Source organism: Delphinus delphis, chromosome 10 (assembly GCF_949987515.2).
Source record: "Delphinus delphis chromosome 10, mDelDel1.2, whole genome shotgun sequence".
NCBI lineage: Eukaryota > Metazoa > Chordata > Mammalia > Artiodactyla > Delphinidae > Delphinus > Delphinus delphis.
In genome coordinates this window covers 26,340,160-26,361,194 of record NC_082692.2, presented here as the reverse complement: position 1 = coordinate 26,361,194, position 21,035 = coordinate 26,340,160, and the positions used below count along the sequence as shown (strand labels likewise).

General features: G+C 39.0%; 1 protein-coding gene across 5 annotated transcripts in view; it reads right to left on the bottom strand.

The window, feature by feature from the left end:
• Nucleotides 1-4,731: 4,731 nt before the first annotated feature.
• PKHD1 (PKHD1 ciliary IPT domain containing fibrocystin/polyductin) overlaps nucleotides 4,732-21,035 on the bottom strand; it is a 435,870-nt gene continuing 419,566 nt past the window's right edge. For all 5 annotated transcript variants that reach the window (XM_060021687.1, XM_060021686.1, XM_060021688.1 and 2 more), the window contains 2 exons: nucleotides 19,228-19,350; nucleotides 4,732-9,130 (listed from right to left, as the gene is read on the bottom strand). In XM_060021687.1, coding sequence (XP_059877670.1) covers nucleotides 8,670-9,130; nucleotides 19,228-19,350 — 584 coding nt within the window. In that variant the 3' untranslated portion in view covers nucleotides 4,732-8,669. The remainder of the gene's footprint in view (nucleotides 9,131-19,227; nucleotides 19,351-21,035) is intronic.

The following is a 21,035-nucleotide window of genomic DNA, read 5'->3' as shown; positions in this document are numbered from 1 at the left end:
AATACCTAGAAACAAATGACAATGGAGACACGACGACCCAAAATCTATGGGATGCAGCAAAAGCACTTCTAAGAGGGAAGTTTATAGCAACACAATCCTACCTTAAGAAACAGGAAACATCTCAAATAAACAACCTCACCTTGTACCTAAAGCACTTAGAGAAAGAAGAACAAAAAAATAAATAAATAAATCATAAAAATAAATCATAAAAATCAGATCAGAAACTCATGAAAAAGAAATAAAGGAAACGATAGCCAAGATCAATAAAACCAAAAACGGTTCTTTGAGAAGATAAACAAAATTGATAAACCATTAGCCAGACTCATAAAGAAAAAAAGGGAGAAGACTCAAATCAATAGAATTAGAAATGAAAAAGGAGAAGTAACAACTGACACTGCAGAAATACAAAAGATCATGAGAGATTACTACAAGCAACTCTATGCCAATAAAATGGACAACCTGGAAGAAATGGACAAATTCTTAGAAATGCACAACCTGCCGAGACTGAATCAGGAAGAAATAGAAAATATGAACTGACCAATCACAAGCACTGAAATTGAAACTGTGATTAAAAATCTTCCAACAAACAAAAGCCCAGGACCAGATGGCTTCACAGTGAATTCTATCAAACATTTAGAAGAGAGCTAACACCTATCCTTCTCAAACTCTTCCAAAATATAGCAGAGGGCGGAACACTCCCAAAATCATTCTACGAGGCCACCAACACCCTGATACCAAAACCAGACAAAGATGTCACAAAAAAAAATACTAGAGGCCAATATCACTGATGAACCTAGATGCAAAAATCCTCAACAAAATACGAGCAAACAGAATCCAACAGCACATTAAAAGGATCATACACCATGATCAAGTGGGGTTTATTCCAGGAATGCAAGGATTCTTCAATATACGCAAATCAATCAACGTGATACACCATATTAACAAATTGAAGGAGAAAAACCATATGATCATCTCAATAGATGCAGAGATACCTTTCGATAAAATTCAACACCGATTTATGATAAAAACCCTGCAGAAAATAGGCATAGAGGGAACTTTCCTCAACATAATAAAGGCCATATATGACAAACCCACAGCCAACATCATCCTCAATGGTGAAAAACTGAAAGCATTTCCACTAAGATCAGGAAAAAGACAAGGTTGCCCACTCTCACCAGTCTTATTCAACATAGTTTTGGAAGTTTTAGCCACAGCAATCAGAGAAGAAAAGGAAATAAAAGGAATCCAAATCGGAAAAGAAGAATTAAAGCTGTCACTGTTTGTAGATGACATGATACTATACATAGAGAATCCCACAGATGCTACCAGAAAACTACTAGAGCTAATCAATGAATTTAGCAAAGTAGCAGGATACAAAATTAATGCACAGAAATCTCTTGCATTCCTACACACTAATGATGAAAAATCTGAAAGTGAAATCAAGAAAACACTCCCATTTACCATTGCAACAAAAAGAATAAAATATCTAGGAATAAACCTACCTAAGGAGACAAAAGACCTGTATGCAGAAAATTATAAGACACTGATGAAAGAAATTAAAGATGATACAAATAGATGGAGAGATAGACCATGTTCTTGGATTGGAAGAATCAACATGGTGAAAATGACTCTACTACCCAAAGCAATCTACAGATTCAATGCAATCCCTATCAAACTACCACTGGCATTTTTCACAGAACTAGAACAAAAAAGTTCACAATTTGTATGGAAATACAAAAGACCCCAAATAGCCAAAGCAATCTTGAGAATGAAAAACGGAGCTGGAGGAATCAGGCTCCCTGACTTCAGACTATACTAGAAAGCTACAGTAATCAAGACAGTATGGTACTGGCACAAAAACAGAAAGATAGATCAATGGAACAGGTTAGAAAGCCCAGAGATAAACCCACGCACATATGGTCACCTTATCTTTGATAAAGGTGGCAGGAATGTACAGTGGAGAAAGGACAGCCTCTTCAATAAGTGGTGCTGGGAAAACTGGACAGCTACATGTAAAAGTATGAGATTAGATCACTCCCTAACACCATATGCAAAAATAAGCTCATAAAATGGGCTTCCCTGGTGGCGCAGTGGTTGAGAGTCCGCCTGCCGATGCAGGGGACACGGGTTCGTGCCCCGGTCCGGGAAGATCCCACATGCCACAGAGTGGCTGGGCCCATGAGCCATGGCCGCTGAGCCTGTGCGTCCGGAGCCTGTGCTCTGCAACGGGAGAGGCCACAACAGTGAGAGGCCCGCGTACCGCAAAAAAAAAAAAAAAAAAAAAAAAAAGCTCAAAATGGATTAAATACCTAAATGTAAAGCCAGAAACTATCATACTCCTGGAGGAAAACATAGGCAGGACACTCTATGACATAAATCACAGCAAGATCCTTTCTGACCCACCTCCTAGGGAAATGGAAATAAAAACAAAAATAAACAAATGGGACCTAATGAAACTTCAAAGCGTTTGCACAGCAAAGGAAACCATAAACAAGACCAAAAGACAACCCTCATAATGGGAGAAAATATTTGCAAATGAAGCAACTGACAAAGGATTAATCTCCAAAATTTATAAGCAGCTCATGCAGCTCAATAACAACAAAACAAACAACCCAATCCAAAAATGGGCAGAAGACCTAAATAGACATTTCTCCAAAGAAGATATACAGACTGCCAACAAACACATGAAAGAATGCTCAACATCACTAATCATTAGAGAAATGCAAATCAAAACTACAATGAGATATCATCTCACACCAGTCAGAATGGCCATCTCAAAAAATCTAGAAACAATAAATGCTGGAGAGGGTGTGGAGAAAAGGAAACCCGCTTGCACTGTTGGTGGGAATGTAAATTGATACAGCCACAATGGAGTACAGTATGGAAGTTCCTTTAAAAACTACAAATAGAACTACCATATGACCCGGCAATCCCACTACTGGGCATATACCCTGAGAAAACCATAATTCAAAAATTGTCATGTACCAAAATGTTCATTGCAGCTCTATTTACAATAGCCCGGAGATGGAAACAATCTAAGTGTCCATCATCGGATGAATGGATAAAGAAGATGTGGCACATATATACAATGGAATATTACTCAGCCATAAAAAGAAACGAAATTGAGCTATTTGTAATGAGGTGGATAGACCTAGAGTCTGTCATACAGAGTGAAGTAAGTCAGAAAGAGAGAGACAAATACCATATGCTAACACATATATATGGAATTTAAGGGAAAAAAATGTCATGAAGAACCTATGGGTAAGACAGGAATAAAGACACAGACCTGATAAAGAATGGACTTGAGGATATGGGGAGGGGGGAGGGTAAGGTGTGACAAAGCGAGAGAGAGGCATGGACATATATACACTACCAAACGTAAGGTAGATAGCTAGTGGGAAGCAGCCGCATAGCATAGAGAGATCAGCTCGGTGCTTTGTGACCGCCTGGAGGGGTGGGATAGGGAGGGTGGGAGGGAGGGAGACGCAAGCGGGAAGAGATATGGGAACATATTTATATATAAAACTGATTCATTTTGTTGTGAAGCTGAAACTAACACACCATTGTAAAGCAATTATACTCCAATAAAGATGTTAAAAAATTTTTGTTATTTTTATTTCAATAAACATGCAGTCAAAATTTGCTTTTTTTTCCACTAAGTTAATCACACTTAAGACCCCAAATCAAGATTTTTCTCTACACACAGTCAGACATCACCTGTCAAAATCCCAGACAAGGCCGTAATTGTGCACATACACCCAGAACGAAGCATCTATATTTCTAATGCAATTTCAAGCCAGTGTATCGGGTTTAAGATCTTTATTATCTATGAGACAGGACAGCATGTAGATAAATGTCCGGATGGTCCAAGCTTTCAAAGAATGTCGGCATTTATTCTGTTGATATGCATCCCTGCACAGCCACCATCCAGGACTGTGCATGACACAGCTAAATACAATTCTGTTTTCCCAATCCCCTACCTCTTCCCCTTTGCCCCCGAAATCTCCCCTCGTCTCTTCTCTGCTCCCTCCTTCAACTGTTCATTTTGAAGATATACTTTTCACTAGGATTAATACAGGGTTTGCATTTACAATTTTCATTTACCAAACAGAAAAGTATTTTACTAGAAGGGAATGGTATTAAGGAGAATGATTTTCCATGTGCCCTGAGGCCGGGCATAGGCAGGATTTGATTTGCTATGTTCGGCTGGAATCTGAATTGATACGCAGGGAGGAGAGGGGGTGTTTAATAAAATTTACATTTCATTTTCTCACTTGACATCAGTCTCCTGTCACACATGGAACTGATGGGGATGCTGCAAATAACTTTTTTCAGAATCTAGTTGGGGGGACAGACTGGGAAATGAGAAGACAGAAGGGAGAGAGGGAGACAAGTACAGTCTGGCTTGTTTCCATCTTGTGGTTCCAGGATGGGAACAAATCCATGGTGTCTGGAGGACCTGAGAGCCGGCATCCTCCACCCTGGAAGGAGCGAGCGCCAGTGGGACACCCAGAGAGGCACCAAGACTGACGCCATCCAGATGCCCACAGGGTAATCTACGGGTCGAGTGAGGGGTTTAAGCTTCTGGTGGACTGGAATTGATTCATGTCCACTGAAAAAGAGATGAGGAGACGTCCAAGAGACTGGAGCAAGGACAAGACAGAGGACTCGGCTCCCCTTTAGTTCAGGGAAACCGTAGTGTCCCTATAGCTGTGTAACAAATTACCGCAACTGAGTGACTTAAAACACTACCCACCATGGAATATCACTCAGTCTTAAAGAAGAGGGAAATCCTGCTGTCTGCAACAACACCGATGGTCCTAAAGTATATTATCTAAGTGAAATAAGCCAACACAGATAGATGAATAATATATGGTCTTGCTTATATGTGGATCTAAAATAGTCATACTCAGAAGCAGAAAGTAGAATAGTGATTGCCAGAGGCTGTGGGCAATGGGGAGGTGATGGTCAAGGGGCACAAAGTTTCAGTCATGCAAGATAAGTTCTGAAGGTCTACCATCCAGCATAGTGCCAACTGCTAACAATACCATATTACCCTCAGTGGTCCCTCGGTATCTATAGGGGATTTGTTTCAGGAGCCCCTGCAGATACCAAAATTCGCAGATGCTCAAGTCCCTTACATAAAATGGCATAGTACAATTGCATATGTACTTATTGATACAATCTTCTGAGAGGGTCGATCCTATGTTAAGCGTTAAAAGATATAGTGATAATAATAAATGAGTCGTCATTTTGAGACTGAAATGAGGAATGATATAGAGCAATCAATTCAAATCCCAGTAAATTCTAGGAAGTCCTACAAATGTGTTAAACAGATCTTCCATCTCAGAACAGACCAGATTTATGGGCAGAATCTATTCTATTTTTGAATTGTTCCAAGCAAAGAAATTCCCAGTCTTTTGAGGCCTAAAGATAAAAATGGCTAGAAGAATACTTGTAAACACCCAAATCTATGTATTCAACCATTTAAACCTCATTTAACTTTATAAAAAAATGTTTTATCCCTTTTTAAAATATTAAGTTCTGGAAATGTGATTTGCCTCTCAAATATAACTGTAATTTGTCACAGTAATATAGTATAAGCTGAAATCAACAGTTCTACACTCATCAGAGTAATTCCTTCTGCTTATATCTCTTTCAAAATTGACACAATACATTGTAAGTTCTGGAAACAAAATATGGAACACATGCATGAATTTTAAATGACAGAATTAATTAAAATCCTTTACTGTTATTGACATGTACATGACATTTTATAGAAGCTTGGTTGATTAATATTTGCATGTAATTTACATTCAATTTCCCCATGCTCATTTTTGCATATAGTTTGCATACATTTCAATGTATAGTAATTTTATACTTTTGGAGTTAGACTGTTAGATGGAAGGGAGCCATTCAACTGAATAATCCTTGAAAGGGGACATCCCTGAGGTACTCAAGCCTCTCAGTACTCAGCAGCCTCTTTGGGCAATGAGATGGGCAAGTTTGCTTCAGGACACAACCTTGGTCAGATTGGCCCAGGCTCTCACTCTGAGAGACACACGAAGCTCTGTCAGAGTCTGGTACCTTCCCTGAACACACTCCCCAAAACTCAAGAGATGGTGGAAACTACCCTAGCTCCCATCATCCGTCTCAGCTTTAACATCCATAAATATTTACAAATAATTTTGAACTGTCTAGAATTTTAGTTTGTTCAGTATCTTGGAGGAAAGGAGTCCATCACACACAGAAAATCAGAAATGGGAGGCAAGAAGAGGTCCTTTGAAATTACACAGCAACAAGACATTTTAAAATTACTTATTTGAATAAAGGGTAAGGCTTGTTACTGCTGGGAAACACTTACTGGGTTCCCTATGTTAATGGTCTAAGTTTAGGGTTGACCTACAGTGGGGCTTTATTTAATCAGCTCATCTCCAGACAAAAAGGAACCAAGAACTCTTCTCTTTGCTTCCAGAATTTACCCAATTCTCCCATTTTTGGAGAATGAAAAAAAGAACTGCCTTAACTATGGGCTGGGGATTCTGGCTAGACTCTGAAATCCCATGACACATGCAAGAGCCCTGCAAGTTACTCTGGGTATTTCTGGCTGCCGTTCAGGCCCAAAGAGTCCATTCTGGGCCCAGGGATCCTAGGTTTTGCTAGGGTAAAATTAATAGGTCGATTATGGTTGCTCCCAGCCAGAGGCATAGGATCAAACTTGCCTTCAAAAAAGATCAGTGTTTAGCACATGGAGGATGGATAAGAAGATAGTAGAGACTGGGAGAAGGGTAAAGAAGGTGTAGAAATAAGAGCTGGTAGCTGACTTTTGGGGAAGGGTTAGATAGAAGAAGAAGTTGTGGGTGACTTCTAGATTTCTAGTCTGAATGTGGTCATGCCATGCACTGTATGAGGGCAAGCCTAAGGAGAAGCAGGTTTTAGGCCCTGTTAACATTGTAGTGGCTGTGGGATAACCTAGTGGAAGTTCTCAGTAGGCAGCTTGATAAACAATATAGAGCTCAGGAAAGACACCTGGGCTGGAATTGGAGGTGGTGAAAGGGAGAATGTACAGACAAACCCTTAGTGGGCAGTTTTCTACTCCTCAAAAGCCTTAACTTCTGAAATGTTTTTGTAGTGAAAGATCACAGCTCTCTGAGGACCCAGAGAATCCAACAGAGTGTCACAGAGAAGACCGCTTACCTCCTTCCAGGGGCAGCTTTAAGATCTGAGATGTCTGCGAGAAACCTAAAGAATGGACACAGGGGCTGAGAACTTCCCTGCCAGCTCATGGTAGAGTGAGACATACCTTCCCGCTGACGCCCTCAGATGATGACTTTCTGCCATTAACACCTCCTCCGGGGCTAATTCCAGGACATCGTTGTTTAAATTCTGCCATGGAAGAGTGTGTTTCCTTCCTCTGCTCCCATTCAAACAGAGGACAGCCCCTTCATCTTTCAGAGACTGGAAAATCCTGGTTTCGATTTAGGGAAAAGCTCAGAGCAAGTTCTTTCTAGATATTTTCTTCCCCTTTGCAGTCTTGGCTTTACTCCCTTGGTGCATAAGACCTTCTGGATCCACAGGCAAGGGCACAGGCTGCTTAAAGTATCAGTTAGTTTGGACACAGATGGGCCCTCTGCAAATGTGTGAATTGGGTGAAACTGCCTTTCATAGCCTTACTCAACTTATCAGCATAGCTAACCCTCTGCTCTGGTCTCCACCTGAAGCCCTAGCACACAGCCTAGAGAGGCTGCATATGATGTAATCTCTCCCATGCACTATCTTCTCCAAAAAGCAGTTAGTTCTCTAAGTTAGCTGATAATCCACTTGGCCACTTGGTCACCTCTAGTCTCCCAATACAGTTTTTTTCCACTTGTAAATGTGACTCAGTTATTAACAGAAAGAACTATTGAAAAATATAACTGTGGTCCATGGACAATTTCCATACCCAAACTTGCTATTTTTATATTTTGTCCTTAACTAAAATCTCAGCAAAGCCCAAGAGAATCTCAATTTCCATGTGTCAGTACTCATGAGGTGCAAGCTTGGTATGTTTGCTCAACTGTGGGCTCCTAATAATGATTGAATTCAAGCCATGAAATAAAATCATCTTGTGAAAAACCAGGTGGTTGCCTGGTGGTTGGAAGGTAAGGCTGACAGACCAGGGAGCGGGGTCTTCTCCTGTCCTTCAAATATTCCCATAGGAAAAAGAAATGTTTTGCTTTAACACTGCAGAAATAGCTGTAGCAGACCAAACTTTCTCATGATCCCTTCTATAAGAGAAGCCCAAAGCTCTGTGGGTGATCATCCTAGAGGAAGCTTAATACCACCCCCTACTGGTATAAATCAGCATTACACCGTTATTAAAATTGGGAAATCAGAAAGATAAGCAGCTTAAGCTAAAAACAAGTAAAAAGTTATCTAGTATTTGGGAACCTATTATTTGCCTGACATTGGACTAGGATTCGTGATAAATACAAAAGATGTATCAGATACCATTTCAATGTACATTCATTTATATGACTGTCTTCCGTTTTAAAGTTGAAGACAGAGAATTCAGAGTCCATATTCTCCCTTCTTAGTGTCCAGATTCCTCAGGCCTCATCTCCCCTACTCATCATGATCCAGATATATTTTGAACATTATGACTTTCAAATGCCCTCACTACTCCTTGATCACAGCTGCCCCTGAACGGCCTCTGGACGCACTGAATGGAGGCAGGATGCCTCGGCGGCACTGCAGGAGGCTGGCTTCTCCTGGGGCAGCCCCAGGCTACCATGCTCCTTGCCCAGGCGACTCCGGCCCTGCAATCGCTGCGTCTCTCGTCTGAGGTCTGGGCAGGGCAGCAGCAGCTGATCTTGGCCCGACAGCTGGTATCGGAGCACCTGCTCCTGGGCCTCCTTCCAGCTCCCAGTCTCCTGCAGGTACAGCTGCTGAGCAGGAGAGCCCAAAGCACACGTGTTCCCGTGTGATGTGACACTGGTAGTACCGGGAGCAGGCACAGCGGCCTCGGCCTCTTCTCGGCTGCCACCTTCCTCTTGGACTGCACGGCGGCTCACCTTCCTTCTGGACACACCATTCCGTGACTGATGGGGGAGCTGGTTCAGCTTGCCCAGCATGACCTTCATCCTCAAATCTGTGAGAGAAAAGGAGGAGGAGAAATAGACCTGGTCCTCAATCAGCTGATCGCACATTTTGCACATTTAGCATTCCTGAAAAGATATCTCCAGCTAATTAAAGATTGAGTTATATCACCTTATCGATTTCCAAATATCTTTGGGAATAAATACTTTTTCGAAAAAAAAAGAAAAACACGATATCCTAAGCCCAACTGATAATTAATATTAACTGTCTAACACAAAGTTGATAATAACATCATAACTTTTATGATGTTAATAAGTCAATCAGGATTTTTCATTGTAAGCATGGCAGCTTAAATATGAAAATTAGGCCAGAGTCAGACCTTACCAAGTGGGTTAACTCACACTTGTATTTAGAAATGTGAGCTCTAAAAACAAGTCTTATTAATACTTTTGACTTTTAAGCCAAATTCATCATTTAAATATTTTTGATTTTACAAAAACATAAACATATGCAGAGATAAATATATAAAAAACACATATCCATATGTGTGTGTATATATAATTTTTTTTTAATAATGATCTTGGGGTCTTATTTATTTTTTTTTATTTTATTTATTTTTGGCTGTGTTGGGTCTTCATTTCTGTGCGAGGGCTTTCTCTAGCTGTGGCAAGCGGGGGCCACTCTTCATCGCGGCCTCTCTTGTTGCGGAGCACAGGCTCCAGACGCGCAGGCTCAGTAGTTGTGGCTCACGGGCCTAATTGCTCCACGGCATGTGGGATCTTCCCGGACCGGGGCACGAACCCGTGTCCCCTGCATCGGCAGGCGGACTCTCAACCACTGCGCCACTAGGGAAGCCCAAATTATTGTTTTTAAACAAATTAAAGGAAATTCAAAATTATTCTATGTTAATGATACTCATCCTTTTACATTCCAGTATGTGTTCCTTGAAGAGAGAAAAGATAATCATTTAAAGTAACACTTATATAGCAATTATAGCAATTATCACATGCTGGCCACCAATTTTTATATATATATATATATATATATATATATATATATATATATATATATATATATATATATATATATATATAAAATTTAATCCTTACCAGCACTATGTGAAGTAAGTGCTATTATTATCTCCCTCTTAGAAGGGAGGCCGTTGAGATACAGAGAGATTAAGTGACTTCTCAAGACAACATATAAAGGAATGGCAGATCTTACTTACATTACAGAGGTCAAGATTTGTGGCTCCCGGGTCTGTACTGTGAGAACCACACAATATACTGTGTAAAGTTAAGATGGCAGTGGGGAGTTAAGAAGAAAGTCTGGCTGGATACATGCATGAGAGTAGGGCATGACATTTCCCATCCCTGCTTATCTCATATCTCACCACCAAATGCACAATGCGAACTGTCGGGAACCAGCTGCAAGCTGACACAGTCCTTGCAGCTTAAAGCACGGCAAAGTCCTGCTTAATTCTTGACAGGACCCGAAAGAGTTATTAGAGAAGATGTGAGTCTTAGCCCGTGAGGTTGCTTGCGATTTCTCTAACAATAGTTTGTACTCGGAATGCTTTGGTAGTCACAGTCTGCTCTCACGCATGTTTATATCCTGGTTCGCAGAATGTTTTGTACTATAATTTCAACATTAAGGAAATACTATCTGATGATTCGGTTTGGTCATTTTAATAAAAACACGTACTGTCTACTGCAATATATAAAAACAAGTTTGACGAGAAATGAAGTGTGTGTGTGCTTGTACACCACCCTCCTGACCCCGTCTCTCCTCAATCCCCTCCCCTGCTCTCAGGACCTGTTCCTCAGTCTAACAGCGACTGACAGTGAACTTTTTGTACGTGTATAGTTTTAAATACAAGGTAGATGGTAATTTATGAACCTGTGTATTATGCTCCTCTCTTAGTTTACTGAGACCCATCTTGGCTTGTGTTCGGAGACAGTCATCATGTCTATAACGTGGTATAAGAGACAGTATTGAGGCAAAGGGTAACAATTTCCCACCTCAATTTAATCTAACAATGAATGGGAGCTGAGGTGAGGAAGAAAGAAGGTAATAGCAACATAATATAAATCTGAGTACTCTCTCTCTCTATAAAATATATATAACACACTGTTAATTTGGAGCAGTAAAACAAGATAACGTAATCACGTTGTTTATATAGTTTTGATGATGTGTCAATTAATATTCTACGAAGCCCACATTATCCATATCTTCTCTCTCTTCTTCCACAGTCCTTTTGCCCAGCATGTATCTGCCATGGTCCTCTAACTATGGGATAATTCTCTTGCTTAGAGCTTTCAGGTTATCCTAGTCTCACTGATGGGATCTTCAAATCCTTCCAGAACTGTTCCTTGACAGCTCAAACTACCTTGATTTGTGCCTCAATACTTGTTGGCTGGAGTTTCTCATTTGACTTGGGCAACTCTTTCTGTTACTGGACACCTTTCCTTGTATGATAGTCTCATCTTCCTCTTAGGACTTTGAGTTCCTTCAGGGAAGGAACTTTTTTTGCCGTTAACCTTGTCCCTCTGTTAAGCCCAATCCTATGCCAAGTATTGAGCTTGGTGTCATCTCTAATTACCGCTCCCACCAGAAGACAAGGATATAGTTTATCAAGATCAGCAAATAACCAAATAACAAGAATAATCAATTGTCATATAGAAGCAAAGTTTAAGAAGGAAAAAGGGCTTTGAATTTTTATCCCTTGGTACAACCAATACCATCTCATGTAAGGGGAATCAAACACTGCAAGTCACCTATTTTCAATCCATTGAAGGTATTGTTATCCTGGTTTTGAGAGACCGTCTTTGGAAATCTATTCTCCCTTGTTCTTCAGGTCTGCGTCTATTCATAAAAGACTAACACAAGTGTAGCTTTCCTCTGCAGGCCCAAAACCATTTAAAAATCTCCCATGAATTATTTACATGGCAGCTCCAATCAGCAACATAGCTGACAGACTCCCCAGCTGAAATGAGAGTGCACTGAGTAAAGGTGCAGAGGGGGGCTGGCCACTTCCCACTGTGAGGTTATAGACAGAACTAAGTCAGCACACATTATATGTCAGCACCGACATCAGAAGGAATCCGATCCTTTGATCTTGGACCTCCACAGGAAGCTTAGATCTCAGACAAATGAGATAAAAAAAAAATGAATTTATAGCAGATATGTGTCCTAAGGCATTCAGCTGAATATCTGGGTTTTAGGGAAGGAAGAATAGTGAGTATCAAATCATATGAAACGGCATGCCTCCTTTCCACCTCCACCTCATTGGTGAGTCCCCATTAAAATGGAAAGATAGCATTTCACATTGCTCCTCCACGTTAGCTCAGAGTCCCGTTTGTGGGTTTGATCAAGTTTCAGGAAGAATGGGGTAAAATATGGGAACACAGATCCTTTCTCTATGAAAAGGAAGACTCCATGGTTTTGGGTCCATCCAGGTTCATCCACAGTCAGCGAAACTTTTCCAGGTAACCTTGATCTCTTTTGGCTTCCAGAACTTTCTTGGGCAAGAAATATGCTGAGCTACGATTTTTAAAATTTGTGTGGGTAGTAGTCATTGGCTTCTTTTTATTTTTTTTCGTGCTTCCTTTTTGTTTCATTCACTAGTTTGTTGCATCTTTTAGATTCCACATATAAGTGATATCACAGTATTGGTGATATCAAAGACAGTATTTGCCTTTCTCTGACTTATTTCACTTATTGGTTTCTTTTGCAATGGGATAATTAACAATGAATCTCTCCTCTCCCCACCCCACGCCCACCCTTTATATTTTCATAGCATAGTCTCCATGTGCTGCGTTTAGTGTTGGATGACCTGGATTCAGTACAAAAGACCCAGTATAATGACCTCTGTTTTGAAGCCTAAATAGGATCTAAAGCAGCAAGATGGATGGCTGATCAGCCCGCACAAAGAATGGGCTCCACTTCGGTTTCTCATTTGTCAATAAGGGCACAGTCCTGCCCACATACTGAAGAAGACATATACATAATTAATAAAAAACATTAAATTATTCATTATTAATTGGTAAGTATTAATTAATATTAATGGATAAATATTATAAATACTATCACTAGTGTCCTTTCTAGAGTATTAGTTCCTTTAAATGAAAAATTATTATTTATTTTTAATAAGCAAGGCATGGCAAATCAGGAAGTATGAAAATTTTTAGAAGGTAAAGAAAAAAATGCCTTTGATCCCACATATCATAAGTAATCTCCACTTTATTATGTTTGTAATACTCTAGCAATGGCTATGTTTTAGTAAACCTAATTTAACTCATTAATCTATCCACAGTTCACTTTGGTGTATTTTTTGAAGTGTGAATCTAGATTAATAAATGTTCTAAATAGTCGAATTTATAGCCCCATTTATAGACTAATGCTTGTGTTTTCCTTTATTTTTATTATCTCCATCACATGTTACATTTCTATATCTAATATCTATATCTATACCTGATTGAGATTATTTCTCATAATGTGCTTATATATTCTTGTGTCAGTATCACATTGTCTGAAGAAGAGTGACATAAATATTATCTCTCTGGTTGAGCTACCTTTTCCCACTGCCAAAAAAAACAATTTCCTGTAAAAAATTAGTTTTCTAGTATTGATCTATAGTTTCTGAAGAATTTTAGAATCATCTTATGCTGTTCTACTCCTGTATAAAATAATTGGAACTGTGTTAAACCAAAGCTAATATAGAAATAACTGAGGTCTTTGCAATATTAGTCAACCTAATTAGAAACATGTTGTAATTCCCTATGTATTCAAGTCTTCTCTTTAAACTATTCAATAAAATATAGTTTATTTTTTATATAAGTCCCATATATCTCTTGTTTAGATTTTTTTCTCCAAGGCAGCATATTCTTTGTCACTAACGTGTATTTCTTTGTCTTTCCTAACTGTATACCATTGGCTTATACAATATGATTTTTGCATAGACTGACATTATATTTGAGTAAGTTACTCAAGTTATTTATAAATTATAGCAGTTAGTGGTTGAATCTCTAAGTTACCATTAAATAATCATCTGTAAATCATCATATATCTTCTCCAAAATTGTCCTCTAAATTTTGTTTTATATCTGACTTTGTTTCTTCCTATTCCAAAATATATGTTATAAAATTATGGTAAGAATGAGCTCTGTGTTTTATCCTCATTTAAGTAGGAATTCTTCTAATATTCCGTTGTTAAAGGTAATATTGGATCTCGGTTGCAAGTAGCATTGGAACTCTCCATCTTATTTACCAGGCATCTTATTTATTCCTGGTTATTTCATTTTAAAGTTTCCTTAAGGAGTAAGTGATAGATTTTATTTATGTCTTTAAATTAGGAGATGTTCATACCTTTTTATTATATGGAATGGACATGCTATTTATTAATAACTTCCAAATATAGTTTTACTTCCTTGGGAATTTGGGACAATTTCTTGTTCTAAACTGTTTTGCTCTTCACTGTTTCCAGACATCTTGAGGCAAGCCCTCTCCTCTCCTCTCCCTGTCATTCCTATAGATTTGTACTTACAAAAAGGTAAATTGACAGTCTTTTTTATTTTACATTCACAACACACAGCATATACAGTCAGTAGAATTCAAACGTGGTAGAGATAAGAAATCCACTAAGTTAAAGTTTATGGTCACGCTTGCATGGTATGGAGCCCCTTTTCACACGTCAGTCTTTCATTCCCAATATTCGGGGCATGTATTTCACATACACACACACAATAGTGACCAGTAGCCAGACACAGATCAGGGTACGATTTGGAGAAGGTAGCACTGAGATCTCCAGCAGTAGCTGTCCTGCAAAGACAAAGGCAGTCCCCAGGAAACTGGGAGAGGAAACTCAGGTGGCCAGCAGACAGCATCGCCTGGAAGGAAGTTGTTGCTTTTTGCCCATTGTTAGGACCCAAAAGATGTGTGGCCATTGTCCTGTTGTTAATCTTATGAACCAGGATAAAATTTCTCCATCTCTTTCAGATGAGATGAGTAGCCGTTCTTTTTTTGTCAGCAGTTGTAGGAACTGCTGGAATCTAGGGGTCTCTGGAAAGGGGAGAGGGAAAGGAGAAAGGCTCATTTCACCTCTACCTTCACCATTTACTCAACAATGGTGATCAATGGTCTCATGTCCTAACACCCTCTGGTAAATATGCTGCTGGGATTAGAAGAGGTACAGAACTTAAACAGAAGAATCTGGACAAGATAAAAACAAATAATTATATTACATATAAAAGGTGTTAAATGAATAAAAGGGAGGTGTCACAAAAGTGGACAGAAGGCGACTATTCCTTCTAGATAAAAGATTTTGAAAAAAAGAGAAAAAGTATTTGATCTGGGATTGGAAAGAATGGAAACTTTAAATCTGTGGGTACATTATAGAAGGGTATCTTGAAACCGAGAGTCTTATTCTCTGTGTACAGGGAATACTGTCCTGGTGGGAAAAGAGAAAGAGTGAAGGAAGAACATCTATAAGGAGTGTGTTAACTGAGGCTGAACTGAAGATATATCTGGGAAATGGAGTGGGTGGGAGATGAAAACCAAGACACAACAGAGGTGGAATTGATAAAACCTAGCAAGCAAAGGGGCAGGGTGGTAGCGGGAGACTAGCAGTTAAAGGTAACTCTGAGGTGTCTAGCCTGGGAGATTTGGGGGATATTAACCAAATAAGGGGAATAAGGGAATAGGTGAGAAGGAATGGTACAAAACTGAGCTTCAGCAGAGCAAAGCAGGGCTGCTTCCCTGCTCTTCTGTGAACCTGAGTTTGTGCAAAGTACACAATTAAGCCCTTAGCAAATGGGATTTGAAACCGTGTGATATGATTTGGGAGCTGGAAGCACTAAACATGTAGCTTAGGATACGGCATTCTTTCTCTGCTTTGGCATTCTCTCCCCTCTTCAGATTCTTCAAATACATATTGTTTGTTGTGACTGCTTTACACTTAATTGTTTATTGCCTGGAATTGTTCTTTCATTTTCCCCCCAATATTATTATTCTTGTGTCCCAATCATATTAGAAATTCATAAAGATAGGTAGCCAAATATCATCTCTTTGTAACTATACAGAGAGGACCTTATAAGGTACAAAAAAATTCAGGAAATAAATACTTCTTTAATATGTATTGGAAGATAAAATTTAAGTTCATTCATTGTGATTCCAGCAATCTCTCACCTAAATGTTACAAAGACGAGTAATCGCTTCTGCCAGGATTTCTCAACCTTGGAATTACTGACATCTTGAGCCAGATCATTTTTGTGGTGGGGGGTGATCCCTTCTCACTAGATGCTAGGAGCATCCCCCTCCCCCAAGCTGTGACAACAAAAATGTCTCCAGACAATGTAAGGATCCGCTGGAGGTATGATGACCAAATGTCCCAATTTGTCTGAGACTGAGGGAGCTACTGAGACACAAGGCTTTCATTTTTAAAACTATGAAAGTTCTAGGAAAGCCAGGATGACTTGGTCACCCTACTTGGGAGACAAAATTGCCCCTAGTTAAGAACCATTGGCCTGTGGGAACAGAGAGCTGTCTTTATGTGACAAATTCCAAAAAACATTAAGTGCTACTATGGAGGTATGATTTCAGTATTTTTGGAACCCCAAAGAGGAAAATATTCATTTTCATTGAGGTGGGGAGGATTAGAGAAGATTTTATGAAAAAAAAGGGCATAGCAGCTGGTGTTGAAAAGCTTGAGGAGGTTTTAACAGGTGAGTGTGAGGATGGGGCAAGAAGATGAAACCCAGAGTAGGAGGAGGAAGACACGGTGGAGTCAGGTCTTGGAGGGCGTTGAGTCCTAAGTAACGAGAAAGACCAACAATAAGTAACACATACACAGCACATACAATACGCCAGGAATCTTTCCGCACTCTAGAGTGACATTAACTCAATCAGCATCACAACATCTGAGTGTGGGCAGAATTCTTAGGACAATCTTCCTGATGAGGAAACCGATAGGCACAGAGAGGACTGTGGACCTGCTGGAGGCCACGAAGTAAGTCAACAAGGGAATCAGGATTAAACCCAGTCTTGCTGACACCCGAGTTTCACGCTCTTAACTGTCACATTCTCCTGCCTCTCTAACTGAGGCTGGTAATTCATTAAATCTTCTGAGTAGCAAAGTGACAAAAGCAGATGTGAATTTTAAAAGCTAGCTCAGATGCTCCGTATGTCAAAAACCCCGGTAAACGTAAAACACAAGGGATACATGCTTTACTCCCTTCCCTGTTGCATACATACAATTTTTGCTAAAAGCCGTAACGTGATGAATTTACAGTCTGAATCTACTGGACGGTCAAAATGCTTGATTCCACCAGCTAAATATGTGATGGTGATGCTGTGTGTTTGCAGAGTGCTTATGAGAGAGACGGCCAATCGCTTGATCAGCAAATGCCACAAGTTTAAAAACACAGAAGGAAAAGGAAACTAGAGTGCCATGGTAATAATAAAATAAAACCTAATTTATTTAAAGCTAACAATAATTAGATGTTTTGTAGCTGGTAATAATCTCCAAAGAAAAGCAAGAGATGCCTCATTACTCCCCTTGGAAACAATGTTCTTAAGATTCGGACAAAGCTTAGAAGATAAGAAAACAAATCCGCTCTGATCCCCAGGGGAGGATTTGGATCACACATCTTTCTATTTCTAACTTGGATGTCCTAATAAAATGGCCTCTTTCATTCTTCCATCTCTTCAATCTAAACTCTTTCACAGGAGCCCTGTCCCTTGTTTCATTCCTGATAATTTATTAATAAGCTCCCACATAAAAAATGTCCCTTAATAAAACATCCAGGCATTGTGGACTGTGTAATGTAGTTAATTTAAGCCAGGAAACTGAGATTCATGTAAATGGCCATATTAGATTAGGGGAAAGATTAGCATCACTCCTGCTGTTTGCTGAAAAATGCAGTTGAATATGCCCTTCTTCACAGAGCTGGGTTCAGAGGACCATTTTCAAACACCTGTCCTGAATGTGCATGCCATAATATGGACAAGAAGCTTCTGGAAACCAAAGTCAAAGTGGTCTTAGATGGAATCTAGAAAGATTTCCTGCCCCCTTCTCTCTATCTTCATCCTTCACACCCCCACCCACTCACATTCCCTATTACTTTTTGATGCAGGTCCAGGAGGTGAATGGAGTATGGATGGCTAATTTGATGGGAAACTTAAAAAAAAAAAAAAAAAAAACCCTCATTTACTCTGTGGGAAAAAATCCAAACAGGCAAACAAACTGATACACAGATACACACAGTCACCAGAGTTCTTTAAACTCATTAGAGGCAGAACAACTTCGGACTGCTATGGTTTGGTGAAACATCCACTCAGAACTGGTAAGATTTGGATTCCTTTTCGAGCAGAAAATATCATGATAATTGGCTATCATTTAGGGGAAAAAAAGGAATATTCTCCTGTTTAGAGCATATGTTTCAAAATATTTCAGATCCATGGAAGTTTCATGTTTTTCATACACCATACTTGTACTTGGCAAATGCATCTTGTATTCTGCCCATCGTTTTTGTAATTTCTGTGTCCTTAGAAGGACAAAACATTGGTCTGCAATAAATGCTTATCTTTTCTCTGCTTGGCAGCAACTCTAATGACAATTTAACAATATAACAAGCAAAATCATCTGGTATCATGCACAACGGAGGCAAATAATACCTTTTGCAAAAAGTACAACGAAACGACAAAGCAGAGCTTAACAAAGCTGACTTGTTTCTTGAGGGTTCTGCATTCAATCTATTTTGCATAGTTAGTATTTGGCAACTCCATTCTCTTCTTTCCCAGATTCAATTATGTTGCCAAACTGGCAGCTTTGCAATAGCTAAGGGAAAGATTATATGCCTATACTCTGGTTTTTCTTTCCTCTATATAACGAATTCAAATGTTAAACCCATAACCTTCTAGTAAGAAAAAATATATATAAATATCAACTTGGATAACTGGTTAGTAGCTGAGTGAATCAGCTGGACTTGTGTGTTCTTATGCTGGGGTGTAATTTCCTTGAGAAGAAGTAACAAAGGCTAAAGAAGGGGCTATAAACTAAACTGATTCAGAAACTGGCAGCCAGCGGGAGGCTACAGTTCACACACAATGGGTTTGTTTCTCTTGTGGGAATCATCCCATTGTCCAAGCTTACCTTCTGCCATCATGGTGCCTTCCTTTTCAGTCTCTACTTGTGATTCTTGGCGTTTGGGTGAGACGTGGCTATGATTCTTTTGATCATTAGTCTGGGATTCAGAAATCTCTTCACTTTTTATTTCTGTATTAATGAAAAAATACATTGGCTTTTTTTAGAATAAAGTGACATTTTTATTATACATGGGCCCTAAGTGTTAGGATATTTCCCTTCTCCGCTCCCCCAAAATTATTGTGATATACATGCAGTAGAATGCATTTAATAGTCTCAGAGCTTAAGGAATAATGAAATAAAATCCCATATACTGATCACAACATTGAGGTATAAAACGACCATCCAATATAGTTGCCACCACATGTGGTTACTGAACATGTGAAAAGTGACCAGTTCAAAAAGAGATGTCCTGTAAGTGTAAAATACACACCTGATTTTTCAAAAATGTAAGATATCTAATATTTTTATATCCATTACATGTTGAAGTATTATCTTGATATTTAAAGTTAAATGGCTGCTAGAAAATGACACTATGTGTCTCACTTTGGTGGTTCGTGTTATCTTTCTGTTGACCAGAGCTGCAATGTTACTAATACTTTTTAAAAACATTTTATTTTGAAATAATTATAGATTCACAGAAAGTGTCAAACGAAATGTACAGGGATGACCCATGCACCTTCACCCAGCCTTCTCTCTACTTCCAACAACTTGTATAACTGCAATATGACATCAAAACTAGGAAACTGGCATTGGTGCAATCCACAGAGTTCACACAGCTGTGTGCTTTTGATTGAAGACTTTATATCTTCAGTCTGCTCTTGACTAGAGTGATGCCTTCTCTCCTATTCATTTATTCATTAACTATATTAATAAAAATACCTTTACATTCTTCATGCCAGGCATTGTTCTAGGCACTGGAAAGCCAATGATAAGTATGAAAGACCAGGTCTGCCCTTATAGAGCTTTTATTCTAGTTTGGACGGCAGAAGAAAAAAAAATAAATTGTAATATGATGTCAGATAATGCCATGCCAAGACATATGATGATTTTCTCAAGGAAAGGCACTTTTGTGATTCAGTTTTGAGCTGAACTAGTTGATTTTTTTCACAGGACACCATTTTTACGTTGAAAGAACTTGAAAGAATGATTGAAAGACAAATTATGGTTATTCATACTTTGGTACTGGGGAGATTTTTTTTTTAAGTAAATGAAGTGAGCCTGTAACTTCAAAGAAACGATTGACAGTATTTGTTGCCAGTGATCTAAGTCAAGCTCACATGGGAAATTTTAGAACTTTAGAAAAATTTTATCAACTACTGTAAGCTTCACAGATTTCTAATTCTGTTGCTATTAACGTGATTTTTAAAAAAAATTATAGAAGGAAATATATCAGCATTTTGTAGACCTGCATAACTCAGTGAAACAATGTTTCCTAAATGGCCAAAGCATAATGTTTGTTTTTGCATGCGCAAAATCTCTATTCAAAGTACAAGGTAGACTGGTGCATTTTCATGTAACAGAACACAAAAAGTACATTGAGATGTACCTTTAAGTAACTTCCTTTTGTCCAGTTTGGGTGCAGTATCAAAGAAGAATGTCTACAATATCTGTAAAGGTTATTAATATTCTTCCTTTTTCTACTATGTAGCTGAGTGAGGCTAGATTTTCTTCATATACTTCAGCCAAAACAATACATTGCAACAGACTGAATGCAGAAGCTGCTAAGAGAGTCCAGCTGACTTTTTTCAGGCAGACATTAAAGAGGTTTATAAAAAATGTCATTCTTTTCACTATATATTTTTAAAACATAGTTT